Source organism: Cervus elaphus, chromosome 30, assembly GCF_910594005.1.
Source record: "Cervus elaphus chromosome 30, mCerEla1.1, whole genome shotgun sequence".
Classification (NCBI taxonomy): domain Eukaryota; kingdom Metazoa; phylum Chordata; class Mammalia; order Artiodactyla; family Cervidae; genus Cervus; species Cervus elaphus.
The window spans coordinates 33,449,428-33,463,386 of NC_057844.1; the positions used below are offsets into that span (position 1 = coordinate 33,449,428).

General features: G+C 39.5%; 1 protein-coding gene across 1 annotated transcript in view; it reads left to right on the forward strand.

Annotated features, from left to right (window-relative positions):
- Positions 1-13,959, forward strand: part of LOC122686664 (phospholipid-transporting ATPase IB-like) — a 69,460-nt gene that overhangs the window by 18,030 nt on the left and 37,471 nt on the right. Inside the window, exons 12-19 of the mRNA XM_043891866.1 lie at positions 1,090-1,167; positions 3,778-3,866; positions 4,856-4,931; positions 6,964-7,069; positions 7,650-7,732; positions 8,072-8,121; positions 9,927-9,996; positions 12,087-12,171. Coding sequence (XP_043747801.1) covers positions 1,090-1,167; positions 3,778-3,866; positions 4,856-4,931; positions 6,964-7,069; positions 7,650-7,732; positions 8,072-8,121; positions 9,927-9,996; positions 12,087-12,171 — 637 coding nt within the window. The remainder of the gene's footprint in view (positions 1-1,089; positions 1,168-3,777; positions 3,867-4,855; positions 4,932-6,963; positions 7,070-7,649; positions 7,733-8,071; positions 8,122-9,926; positions 9,997-12,086; positions 12,172-13,959) is intronic.

The window sequence follows — 13,959 nt, forward strand, 5'->3', positions numbered from 1 at the left end:
AAAAATCAGTGTGACCGAGTCCTTGTGGTGGGGCCGGTGCAGCTGACAGGCCAAAAGCCAAGGCTGACTCAGCAGTGCCTGGACGCCTTTGACTCACTGTTGAGGACACAACAGTTTCCCTATATATCTATTTTCCAGATGATCAGAAATATTTAAGAGATAGAGGCTTAGTAGCAAGTGTAGAGAAACAGTCAACCATTAAAACTTAAGATACGCACAAAGGAGAGTCCAATAGACTCACAATAGATTTACAGAGCTTGGCAAGAATGACAGAAACAATGGCATTTCAGCATTCCTTCAAATTAAGAAAAATATTTCTTAGGTTAGAACCATGTATTGATGGAAGTTAATACTTTGTCAGTTGTGACTGAACAGATTTTCAAATCTCTGTGTAGGGTTGTCACTTTAAGGTTTCTTTTGTCTTCATATTGTTCTTTTTTTATTGGAGTACAGTTGATTTACAATGTTGTGTTAGTTTCAGGCATATGGCACACAGTAATTCATAGTAGTTTGCATTTACTGATCTGTATTATTATTATTTTTTTAACTGGAGAACAATTGCTTTACAATGTTGTGTTGGTTTCTTCTTTGAAATAAAATTCTTTCTGGATGTCACCTTAACAGGATCCTCCCAATATATTGATGAACTATCATCATTTGAAAGGGAGTATTATTTTAGCAACCACAAAATTAGACAAAGTGCCCTCAAACATGTTCTCATCTGATCTTTGCAGTAGCTCTGAGTAGTGCCAGGAGGGAGGTCCCTGCTACTACCCTATCTGATAGACGTAGGAACTGAGACATGCTTAAGGCCACACAGCATGCCTGAGGCACAGCCAGGATTGAAAACCGCATCTTCCAAATCACCTTGACCTTTGTTTCTACATGGCTCTGCTTCTCCTGAATCGACTCTGCCAACCCATGTGAAAAACTAGCATATATGCGTCCCAACCCAAGTATTCTGGACTCTCCACTGTGAATTCTTTATAAGTGTCAAGCACATCAGATTAGTGGCCGTATGGACTTCCTGAAGGCGTTTTGAGCCTAGCTCTGTCTGTGTGGCTTGGCTATTTTGTTTGTTTCCTGCAGGATGAAGATATGCATTTTAAGGGAAGTAATGTCTATGCCATGGCCAGAACATCCAATCTTAATGAAGAGCTTGGGCAGGTGAGGACCCCTCCAGGGCTGGGCAGTGTGACAGGAGTGCCACAGGAGGTGGGTCTAGGGAAAGCGTGTGCAGAGCTGAATGGCCAGATTTAGCCGTGGGCTAGAGGTAATATGGGGCTTCCCCAGTGGCTCGATGGTAAAGAATCTGCCTGCAATGTAAGAGATCCAGGTTCAATCTCTGGGTTGGGAAGACCCCCTGCAGGAGGGCATGGCAACCCACTCCAGTATTCTTGCCTGGGAAATCCCATGGATAGAGGAGCCTGGCAGGCTATAGTCCATGGGGTCGCAGAGAGTCGGACATGACTGAAGTGACTGAGCATGCCCATAGATAATGTGACACCCTTGTGAAGCTTTAGAAATATAACTTGTTCCAATTATTAATAATATTGCATAATGGGTTACAAGTAGAACATATCTGATATAGGTTATTATGTGCTTACGAGAGAGTGAAAGAGCTGGGAGGGAGGTAGAAGAATGAAAGAGCTGTGGGACAAGTGGGAAAAGCTGCTGGGGGCTCCCAGGGCTTCAGGTAGCTTCCAGGGAGCCACAGGGACCCTGGAATCTGGGGGATGGCTGGGTTTCTGCCTCTTTAAGGCAGGTGACTTATAGGGGAGCATCCACAGGCTGTTGTGAAATTTCATACCGGCCAAATCCATCTGCCCACAGCTGCCAGAAGGGAAGCAGAAGAGCTTCTGGATCTTCACTGAAAATGCCTCTCAATGGTGGAATCTAATCTGCAGACCAGAGAAACGTAGTAGCCTCCGGCCTCTATTCCTGCCTTACAATAGAAAGGCGGGAATGATGCCCAGTTACCAACAGACAGTTGTTGGTTGCCTTTTAAATGACAATGGCATCTTTATAAGTTTAAATTCAGTTTTAAAAACTCCCAAGATTATTTGTCAATTATACTATTAATATAATAAGGCTGAAAAAAAAGCAGCAACAACTCTCAGAGCTGTACAGAACTTGAAGGAAGAAAGACCTGGAGTTGTTACTTTTTTCTATCTACTTTATGTTCTGTCTCTATATATGTATTTACCAGACTATGATTTTCTATCTTTCAATTAATTAGAGGCCACATATAAATTATGGTAAAAGGCAGAATTTTGAAGTCAAACATCCTGAGTGTGAATCCTGGTTTCATCATTTACCAGCATAGACAAAGATTCCACTGGAGAAGGAAATAGCAAGCTACTTCAGTATTCTTGCCTGGGAAATCCCATGGACAGAAGAGCCTGGTGGGCTACAAAAATCCATGGGGTTGCGAAGAGTTGGACACAACTGAGCATGCATGGATGCACAGGCACCACAAGAAAAGAAAATTACAGGTCAATATCCCTTATAAACTCAGATGCAAAAATCCTCAATAAAATATTAGCAGATCAAATTCAACATTAATAAAGGATCATACATCATGATTATTTATTCTAGGAATACAAGACTCGCTCAATATGCACAAATCAACCAATGTGATACACCCTTTAAACAAAATGAAGGATAAGAAATATATGCAATAGATGTAGAAAAAGCATTTGACAAAATTCAATATCCATGTTTCATAAACATCTCAATAAAATGACTACAGAGGGAACATATTTCAACATAATAAGGGTGTGTACAACAAGCTCACAGTTAAAATTATACTCAGTGAAAAATGAAAAGTTTTTCCTCTAAGATAAAAAAATAAAACAAGGATGCCTCCACTTGTTAGGGTAGCATTAAAAAAATGCTACTTTTATTCAACTTAGTATTGTAAATCCTAGCCATGGCAGTTAGGTAAGAAAAATAAATAAAAGGCATCCAAATCAGAAAGGAAGAATTAAAGCTGTCTCTTTTGACATGTGACATGTTATGTATAGAAAAACCCTAAAGTCTGCACCAAAAACCTGTAAGCAATAATAAAAAAAGAACCCAGGAAAGTTGCATGATAAAAAACCAATATACAGAAATAAGTTGTTTCTAAAAATAAAAACAAATGTTTCTGAAAGCATACGTGAAAATTTCTGCCTTTTATTATCATTTTTGGTGACTTTACATAACAAATAGCATCCATCTTGTCTATCCAAATAATGCAAAGATCTTGAAACTTTAAATCCACATTGCTTTGCAGTGTTCATTGGACAGAAATGATCACCTACAAAATTTCCATTTGTCTTTAAAATGATCATTATATTCATGATCATGATTAAAATGGCTTTGAGTCTGTTTTTCTTTTTCATCTGAGGTATACATATATATTGGTATATCAATACCAATCTAGCTACTTAATGTTTTCTAGGTACTTTTCATGAGATTTCTTATGTCAGGAAAATGAACTTGGACTTCTGAATTTCTTAGGTTTGATGGCTTGAAGTTTACTTTGCATATTACCGTAGAATTTCATCTCCAGTGTAAAACAAAGAGAAGACTATGGCTTCTGAAAGAAGTAGATATTAAAGATAGAATTCTTATAGATTGAAATCCTTGTTTTCTAAAAATTCACATAATTTGAGGGCTTAAAGAGAAAGAATGCCATCTTTGCTCTCTAAAATGCATTTTAAATTATGTCATTTATCATGTTAAGTTTTTCTTCATTTAGTTAAATTTAAAATGTATTTCTTCTTTGTGTAGGTGGAATACTTATTCTCTGATAAAACAGGAACCCTCACTTGCAATATTATGACATTTAAGAAGTGCAGTGTTGCTGGTATAATGTATGGGTAAGTGTTTTTATTGCCATACTCTGTTGGAAGTTCCCATTTTTTTTTTTTCTTAACAAAATTAAGTAGACTTCATTTACTCTAGAACTTATCTGAACTTCTAGTACTATAGCTATGTCTGAATGAGATTGCAACTTAACATACCTTAAATGAAAACTTGCAGTGTCTTTATTTTCTAAAATATGGTTTACGTCTACTTTTAAACATGATTAGAATTCCTAAAGAGTTTTATATTTATAACCTGTAATCATCATATTTCCTCCCTCACTTTCTCTTAGAGATCTGTCAAGCAAAAGTGATGGTGCAAAAGACTTAAGGTGACTAGATAACATTCTCTCCTTTGCCGGTGTTCCTTTTCCCTGGATGTTTTATCATACTGGAGCACTGACATACAATCACACAGCCCGCATTGTTCAGACCCCTAGTGGCAGTTCTCAGGAAGCTCCCTGGTACAGATCTTTCCCATGTTTTGAAGAACCCAGAATCTATTCTTCAGTTTACTGTGTTGGTGGCAATTTCCTCTGCCTCAGAATCTATATACCTATACCATTTTCAACACAACTTTAAGCATTTTCTAATGCAGCTTGAGGTCTGGAAAGTTGTATAATTTGACATGGTGGGGGGCCCTGTGTGTTCAGTCATGTCCGACTCTGTGTGACCCCATGGACTGTAGCCGCGCCAGTTTCCTCTGTCCGTGGGAGTTTTCCAGGCAAGAATTACTGGAGTGGGTTGCCATTCCCTTCTCCATGGAATCTTCCCAACCCAAGGATCTACCCGTGTCTCCTGAATTTCCTGCATTAGCAGGCCGTTTCTTGTACCATCGAGCCACCAGGGAATTATAATCTGACAGAACACTGAATATTTACTAGTTGTAAGTGTGATTTAGTGAAAACAGAATATGGGGCTATATTTCACTTAGGTCTGTGTGATTGCTGACTGGTACTACCAGGAACTTTTAGTTAAAATGAATGTTATCTGTTCTTCTTCAGTCAGTCTCCTTGTTCCATCTCAGACTCCTATGAATTCAATGACCCAGCATTGTTGCAGAACTTTGAGAATGATCATGTAAGTCTGCTATTTTCCCTCTATGTTGACAGGGTATTGTTATATAACTTTCAAACATACATGTATTTTCCTAAAAGGAAAAGAGAGAGGGTCTTGAAAAGTTTTTGGTATTAAATAGTAAGCAAGGGATTTAACATGAAAAGTATGAGCTATGCCTTGACTTGAGTATGAATGAATTCAGACCTTATATAGGAATATTCTACTATGTAGCAATCTGTGAAATCCTATCTCTATCTGCTTTTAAACTCTTTGGTTCTATAGCATGCAATCAATATCTTCACTTATCTATTTTAAGATATTGATCTAGCTGATGGGAAATCTTGATCTTCTAAAAATAAAAGTGATCTTTGGGACTTCCCCAGTAAACTAGTGGTTAAGACTCTGTCTTCCAACACAGGGAGCATGGGTTCAATCCCTGGTCAGGGAATTAAGATCCCAAATGCCTTGGGGAGCAGCCAAAAATTAAAATAAATAAAAGTGATCTTTAAAATATAAAACCTGTACATGTTCTTCCTTTGCTTAAGACCCTTCCGAGGACTGGCACCACATTTAAGATAGAATCCTGACTCACTACTTTGGTCCTCTCTGTCTCCAACCTCATTCTGTGTCTCTGATCCCTACACTCAAGATGTTGGAGCCACATTTATCTTGAAGCTCCACAAACGATGAATCTGTGTCCTGATTTTGGGTCCTGGGAAAGTGCTACAACCTTTGGTGTGTGCCACCACACACTTGAACACAGACCCACAATTAACTTTTCCATTTAGGTCTTAAGTTAAACATCTAAATATGCTTTTTTTCCCTTGTCAGTTCAGTTCAGTTCAGTTCAGTCATTCAGTTGTGTCCGACTCTTTGCAACCCCATGGACAGCAGCACGCCAGGCTTCCCTGACCGTCACCAACTCCCAGAACTTACTCAAACTCATGTACATTGAGTTGGTGATGCCATCCAACCATCTTGTCCTCTCTCTTCCCCTTCTCCTCCCGCCTTCAATCTTTTCCAGCATCAGGGTCCTTTCCAATGAGTTAGTTCTTTGCATCTGGTGGCCAAAGTATTGGAGTGTCAGCTTCAGCATCAGTCCTTCTGGTGAATATTCAGGACTGATTTCCTTTAGGATTGACTGGTTTGATCTCCTTGCAGTCCGAGAGACTCTCAAGAGTCTTCTCCAACACCACAGCTCAAAAGCATCAATATTTTGGTGCTCAGCTTTCTTTATAGTCCAACTGTCACATCCATACATGACTACTGGAAAAACCATACCTTTGACTATATGGACAAACTTGGCAAAGTAATGTCTCTGCTTTTTAATATGCTGTCTAGGTTGGTCATAGCTTTTCTTCCCAGAGCAAGTGTCTTTTAATTTTATGGCTGCAGTCACCATGTGCAGTGATTTAGGAGCCGGCCCCCCCCCCCCTCAAGAATAAAGTCTCTCACTGTTTCCATTGTTTTCCCATCTATTTGCCATGAAGTGATGGGACCGGATGCCATGATCTTAGTTTTCTGAATGTTGAGTTTTAAGCCAGCTTTTCACTTTCTTCTTTCACTTTCATCCAGGAGTTCTTTAGTTCTTCTTTGCTTTCTGCCATAAGGGTGGTATCATCTGCATATCTGTTATTGATATTTCTTCTGGCAATCTTGATTCCAGCTTGTGCTTCATCCAGCCCAGCAATTCGCATGGTGTACTCTGCATCACCTCCTTAAAATATGCCCCTGACTTCCCTATCACACCTCCTTCTTGTTTCCTCCAGCTTTGCGAACACCTGCGTCCCCAGGGAGAACAAACATCCCTAGAGAGCACGGTCTTCCTGTTCCCTGTGGTCGCCCCAGCCCCCACCTCTGCCCCTGACTCAGCCTCCACTCCACAAACACATTCTGAATGTGTGGTATGGTTTCTAGCCAGTGCCTTACTCTGTATGGATCTGAAGCGAAATCTTACTTCGTGTATATATATATATATATGCAGATTATATAGGACTTTTGAGTTCAAGGGGCAGGTTGGAAGAGAGTTATCAGCTGTGTCCCTTTCTTACAGCCCACGAAAGAGTATATAAAGGAATTTCTTACTCTGTTGTGTGTGTGCCACACTGTTTTTCCAGAGAGAGAGGGAAACAACATAAGCTACCAGGCCTCCTCTCCAGGTAGGTGCCGTGTGCCTGTGAACACCTGGCAGGTGATGAGCCCACAGAGGAAGGGAGGCCATCACAGATCCCCAGTCGTGCCTGCCTTTCTCCTTGCCTGAAATTCTTACCGGTTTGGGGCATTCGTATATAGCTCTGAGCCACTCTGAAGCTCTGGGGCTCCCACTCTCCACATACCCCACACACCCCCAAAGTGCCCAGAAGGCTGGCAGGGGGTGGTCTTAGAGCAGGAGCCTAGAAGCAGGTTACCGTCAGTACCCAGGCACGGGGCCGGGTATGGCCATGCACATTTTATGGAAGTACTACTAGTGTTGTGGAGAACAGAGAGGACCTCAGTGAGCGGGAGGAGAGTGTTTTAATTCCAGGCTGGTGGATTAGCCCCACTGACCCCACTTAACTGGGTTTCTTTTTCTGTCAACACTCTCTGCTTACCTAGAAGCACTGATAAACACATTTGGGTAGAAAACCCCAAGTTCTAAAGAATGACATGATATTTTACTGCTGGAGAAATCTGTATTAAATTAAGTATAGTGTTAATACACTTGCTCAATCTCCATTAATTCAGGCCTTTTATTGACAGATGAAGCAGCTTTAGTGAAAGGAGCCAAGAAACTTGGCTTTGTTTTCACCGCAAGGATGCCGAACGCTGTCACCATAGAAGCTGTGAGTAATACTTGATGTACTTTCTAGCAGTTTACATGCACCTGCTCATCCAGAGACACACGTGTACAATTTTTCTAATCATGCTCATTTTAGATTGGAGAGGTGTTTCAGTCTTAATCTGTCGCAATAGGAAGCACTTTTGTTAATATTGTCCAGGTTGCAAACAATATTCTTACCAGAGGAGGGCACCATCATCTCATCAGACTTGCAGGAAGGCTTTATTTTGAAAAAGATATGTATTTGGAGGGTGAAACTTGTTCATGATTGGGAGAGTGAGTTACTTTGTGAGACAAATACTTTTTTCCTAAGGTAAGAATATGTTGTCTTATTTTCCTGTAGATGGGAGAAGAACTCACATTTGAAATACTTAATGTACTGGAATTTTCTAGGTAAGTTGCCTTTTTGTTCTGTGTGTGCATTTTCCAGGGCTCTTCTTTGATTATTCAACTGAGATTTGGCTGTAAATGAAAACCTAAAAACAGAATCCTGAAATTCTAGTTAGCTTCTACACACCCTTGCATCTCAGTTCAGTTCTTGCTTCTCTAGGCCTCATTATGATAATTATTTTAATTGGAACACTCTTCTCTGAGGCTTAAGTGTTTCAATTTTACCAAGATTTTCTTTTCCCCGAAGGAGATCCTCCTCCTCTCATTTTGGCCATCATTTCTATGAACCTCTTACTTCTCTTCCAATCTTGAACATCTTTTTCTTGATCAGTCTTATTCCTGAGGGAAAATAAAGTTATTTTTTTGAAAGAGCTTGAAAACCTGGAGGAAGTAATGACTGCGAGCCCATCTGGTCTGTAGGACATGTTCAGAACTGTCCTCTGAGGCCCATGATGGCCATACCACTTGGAAGACCTGTAGTTGGGGCTCCATTTAAATGACCTTCTCAATGTCTCTAAGCAAATATGTGGGAGAATCAGGGTTGAAATCCAGGTATACTGGTTCCAAAGTCCTTGGTATTGTCAACCAATCTGTGCCTCTGGAGGTAAAAGAGAAGTTGCTGTTTAATTGTTAAGTCGTTTCCAACTTATGACCCCATGGACTGCAGCACACCAGGTTTCCCTGTCCTTCACTATCTCCTGGAGTTTGCTCAAATTCAAAGAAAAGCTAAAGAACTTAAAAAAATGTATTTTCATCTCCGTGGTGTGCATTGCAGTCTATAAAGCTAAAAATATTTTTCTAGAACTGTTCGAGGAGTAAGGTGGCCTTGATGACCGCCTGTTTGTGCGGCCTCTGCTCCATTCATGTTGAGGGCGATAAAAAATATTGAACAGTATGACTTGATAGAGACTGTGGTGCCCCGGGAGATGGAGGTTTACCTCTGAGGGGCCTGGGAGCCTGTGCGAGGAGGTGGGGTTTGGGCTGGTGACTGAATGGTGGAAGGAGAGTTAAGAGTGGGCGAATGACCTGGTGAGGAGGAAGGACTGTCTCGGCCAGTTTACTGTGGCTGTGTGTGGAGGACAGAGGTGAGAGGAGATCTTCAAGCCGATTTGGGCTCCTAAATCAGGAACAAAAGCAGTGAGTTTAGGTTCTATGATAGCTATAATACACACACACACACACACACACACACACACACACACAAAATCTGGAGGGCTTTGAGACAGAACTATACATTCAAAAGATTCTGGCATCTACTGAGCCAGCAATTTAACATCTTGTGCAGGAAAATGGGGCCAGAAAGGTCTAGTTGATGAAGATGGTGTGAGGACTGAAAATCATACAGGACCAGGCCTGCTTTCCCCTTCTCTCATCATTATATTAAGCGCATTACATGTATATAAAATGTATGTATTTTAAGTAATATACATGTTGTATAATACATGTGTATGTATAATAATACATAAAGATGTTACATTATATATGCATCATGCACTATATTATATTATAATAGTACATATTAATCTAATATATCCTAATATGATCTATTGTATATACTTGTGTAAGTAAATTCCCATGAAAGAAAAGAATAGTAGTAGAAGAAGGTGGAGATTTATAATCAGAATTTCAGTTAAAGGAAGTCAGTAAAGAAGGAAGAGGAGGGTGGTAATAAACGTGCCAGCCTTTTTAGCCATAGGCAGCTGAGGATTCTGACAATTAGAATCCTTTTGACTTTGAGTTTTTGCTTGGGTGGTAGCTCCACATACTGAGGAAAACAGAAACTAACAATACTTTCGATATTGTTTTAGTAACAGAAAGAGGATGTCTATAATTGTCCGAACTCCTGAAGGACAGCTACGGCTCTACTGCAAAGGAGCCGTAAGTACTGGGATTCAACATTCATGTAATGAATTTTAAAATGTCGTTACTTTGTATGTGCTGTTACCACTGTTGGTTGATAGCATTAGGTTGAAAAGTCCCTCTCAAGGCCGCCAAACCCACTGAAATGCTACCAGAATTTTATTAAACTTTGATGTCAGTGAAAACGCGCTGTCACTCAGCTATTTTTTTGAGAACCAATGATCTGCAGTTTTGGCTGCTACAAGTAATGCTCCTGTGACCATTTGTTTGCAACTCTTTCTGTGGACACATAGTTTTATCTCTCACTGGTAAATATTGAGGAGTAAAATTATTGGATCACGTGGGAGCTATCTATCAACTTCTTAAGAAACCACCAAGTTGAAGTTACATTCTTACCAGCAGTTGTTACCAACATCAGGCCTGGTTAGTCTTTTTAATTTTGCCATTCTGATAGGTGTGTATCTCACTGTGAATTTAATTTACATTTCCATGATGACTGATGATAGCAAACTTTCTTCCATGTGTTTTTCATCTGTGATGAGGGTTCCCAAGGCTACCACTATGCTTTCAGGGAGTCTCTAAAAGGATTCATGGGACTTAGCACATAGTCATGGACCTGAGGTGGAAATATTCATAACTTCAAATTCCATTTCTTTAATAATATAGAGCTCTTCAGAACATTTTTTTCTAATTAGCTAGTTAGCTTTGATTTGTGGTTTTTATAGAACTTTTCTATTTCATCCAAGTTGTGGAATTTTTCCTAGTTGTGGAAAAATCGTTTGTCATAGTCTCTTTACTATTTTAAATTTTATGTATTTATTTTTGGCTGTGCTGGGTCTTCATTGTTGTGGATTACTGTCTAGCTGTGGTGTGTGGGTTTCTCATTGCCATGATTTCTCTTGTTGTGGTGCATGGGGCTTAGTTGCTTCACGGTAGGTGGAATCCTCCAGGACCAGGGATGGAACCCATATCCCCTGCATTGGCACGCAGATTCTTAACAACTGGTTAAGAAAGTCTTAAGACCAGGGAAGTCTTCTTTATTTTTTTTTTCAATCTTTGTTTTTGTTTGTGTGTGTGTATGTGTGTCTTTAAAGTGTGTTTCTTCCAGGGAGCATGCTATTGGGTCTAGTGTTTTAAATTTGTTCTGGAAATCTCTGCCTTTTAACTGATGTTTAGACCATTTATATAGTATGGTTATCTATATGACTAGGTGTAAATATATCATCTTGCCATTTATTTTCTATTTGCTCCAGTTGTTCTTTTTTATTTTATACTTTCTTTTGGATTTCTTGAACTTGTTTTTCCAATTTCCTTGTTTTAAAACTTAAAGTTTTTATTTTAGTAGCTACTTTGTGGCTTATAATAGGTATCTTTATTACATTTCTCCTTCAAGTGATATTATATTACTTCACATATAGTACAAGAACCTTATAATTCTATATTTCCATTTCTCTCTCCTAATCGTTCTGGTATGCTGGTCATACATTTTAATTTTACAAATGTTACAAGCTTCACACTTTACAGCTATTAACTTTGTCCAACTTGTTCGAATAAAAAGAATTAGATAATGAGAGAAATAATATATATATATATATATACACACACACATGTATATATATGTATGCACATGCCAATACCATGTCCAGCGCTCTTCAGACTCATATTTCCATCTGGTATAATAATCTTTTGTCTGAAGAAGTTCCTTTACTATAGCTTATAACATAGATCTATTGGTGATACATTTTTTCAGTCTAAGTCAGAAAGAAAATATGTATTTCATCTTTATTTTTTCTAACCTTTTGAAGTAAATTTTTGCTGAGTATAGACTTCTAAGCTGACCATTTTCTTCTTTCAGTGCTGTAAAGATTTTGCTTTACTGGCTTCTCACGTGCATTGTCCCCATGAGATATTTGCTCTGTTCCTTGTCTTTGTTCCTCTGTATGTAACATCTTTTTTCCTGGAATTGTGCCTTCACTGGGGCTTCTTGAGCTCCTTCACTTCTATGAGCTATAACAAAAAAAAAATGATAAAAGTTTTTGTAATTCAGATTATCAGGCTTAGATAAGATGTTAATCACAGTGTGTGTTTGTGTGGCTTTTTTCCTATAGGATTCAGTGATTTATGAGAGACTTTCAGAAAATTCTCTCTTTGTGCAGGAGACATTAGTCCATCTGGAAAATTTTGCTAAAGAAGGTAAGTGAAACTTATTTAGAATTGAGTTCCCTTTTGTAATGTTGTCCTTAACTGTTGAAATTATAGCCTCAGTGCGTGCTTGGGGTAGTTTGTTGGTATGTGAGACCTTGTATGCCTTCTGTTTGGTTAAAAATAAATGGTTTCCCAAACAGGCCCTGTCCAGGCAGTCTTATTATTTTCCCTTTCTTCCACTCCAACAGTATTTTGTGCTTAGTTGCAAACACTAAAATGTATGTTTTTACATTTGTAGGCTCTTCCTTTATTCCTAAAGCAGTGTCTTCAGTCTATTATCTATTTCTAGACAGAGGATGAGATGGTTGGATGACATCACCGACTTGATGGACATGAGTTTGAGCATGCTCCAGGAGTTGGTGATGGACAGGGGAAGCCTGGTGTGCTGCAGTCCATGGGGGTCTCAAAGAGTCGGACACGACTGAGTGACTGAACTGAACTGGAAATAAAGAGAGGTTTTTTGGTTTTTTTTTTTGGTTTGTGTTGTGTGTTTTGAAGTTAATAATTTTGTGTATAATTCAGAATGCTGACATAGTTGATATTTTCCTGCATTCTTTTATCCTTCTGATTTTGACTTATCATCCATCTCTTTATGAAATACATTCCTTGAGTGAGTTTTGAATAAGAACAACATCCATTGGAAGGTTTATAGGTGCTTTTAAAAGCAAGGAGTAATACTGACTAAGAGTACCTTGAAAACTATAGTCCACTTTCTCCTTTTAGTTTACAAACTGCTGCTTCCTATAGACACATGTGTGTCTTGTGTGAGAGTATGGATATTTTGCAAGTTTACATTTTGGATCTTTTAGTGGTCTCTGAAAATATAACTGTGCTGTAGGTTGGTTGCAATAGGTAGAAGCATATGGGGACTATATTGACGACAACTTCGATAGGTCTTCTGCAGAGAGTTGTGTGTGTGTGCTCAGTGGCTCTGTCATGTCCAACTCTTGGGACCCCATGGACTGTAGCCCTCCAGGCCCCTCTGTCCATGGAATTTCCCAGGCATGAATACTGGAGTGGGTTGCCATTTCCTCCTCCAGGGGATCTTCTGGACCCAGGGATCGAATCCTTGTCTACTGCTTGGCAGGCAGCTTCTTTACCGCTGAGCCACCTGAGAAGACTGTTCTGCAGAGAAACAGGAAATTCTCAAGTGTTTGAATGTTTTGCCACAATTAACCTAAAATATTACAATCCGATTAAAAAATTTTTTCAGGCATGTCTTTGCAGTTCAGTTCAGTCACTCAGCTGTGTCCGACTTTTTGCGACCCCATGGACTGCAGTCTGCCAGGCTTCCCTGTCCATCACCAACTCCTGGAGCTTGCTCAAACTTATGTCCATCAAGTTGGTGATACTGTCCAACCATCTCATCCTCTGTTGACCCCTTTTCCTCCTGCCTTCAGTCTTTCCCAGCATCAGGGTCTTTTCCAGTGGGTTAGTGCTTTGCATCAGTACCCAAAGTATTAGAGTTTCAGCTTTAACATCAGTCCTTCCAACTCAGGACTGATTTCCTTTAGGATTGACTGGTTTGATCTCCTGAAGTCCAAGGACTCTCAAGAGTCTTCTCCAACACCACAGTTCAAAAGCATCAGTTCTTTGGCATTCAGCTTACTTTATGGTCCAACTCTCACATTCATACACGACTCCTGGAAAAACCATAGCTTTGACTAGACAGACCTTTGTCAGCAAAATAATGTCTCTGCTTTTTAATATGCTGTCTAGAATGGTCATAGTTTTTCTTCCAAGGAACAAGCATCTTTTAATTTCATGGCTGCAGTC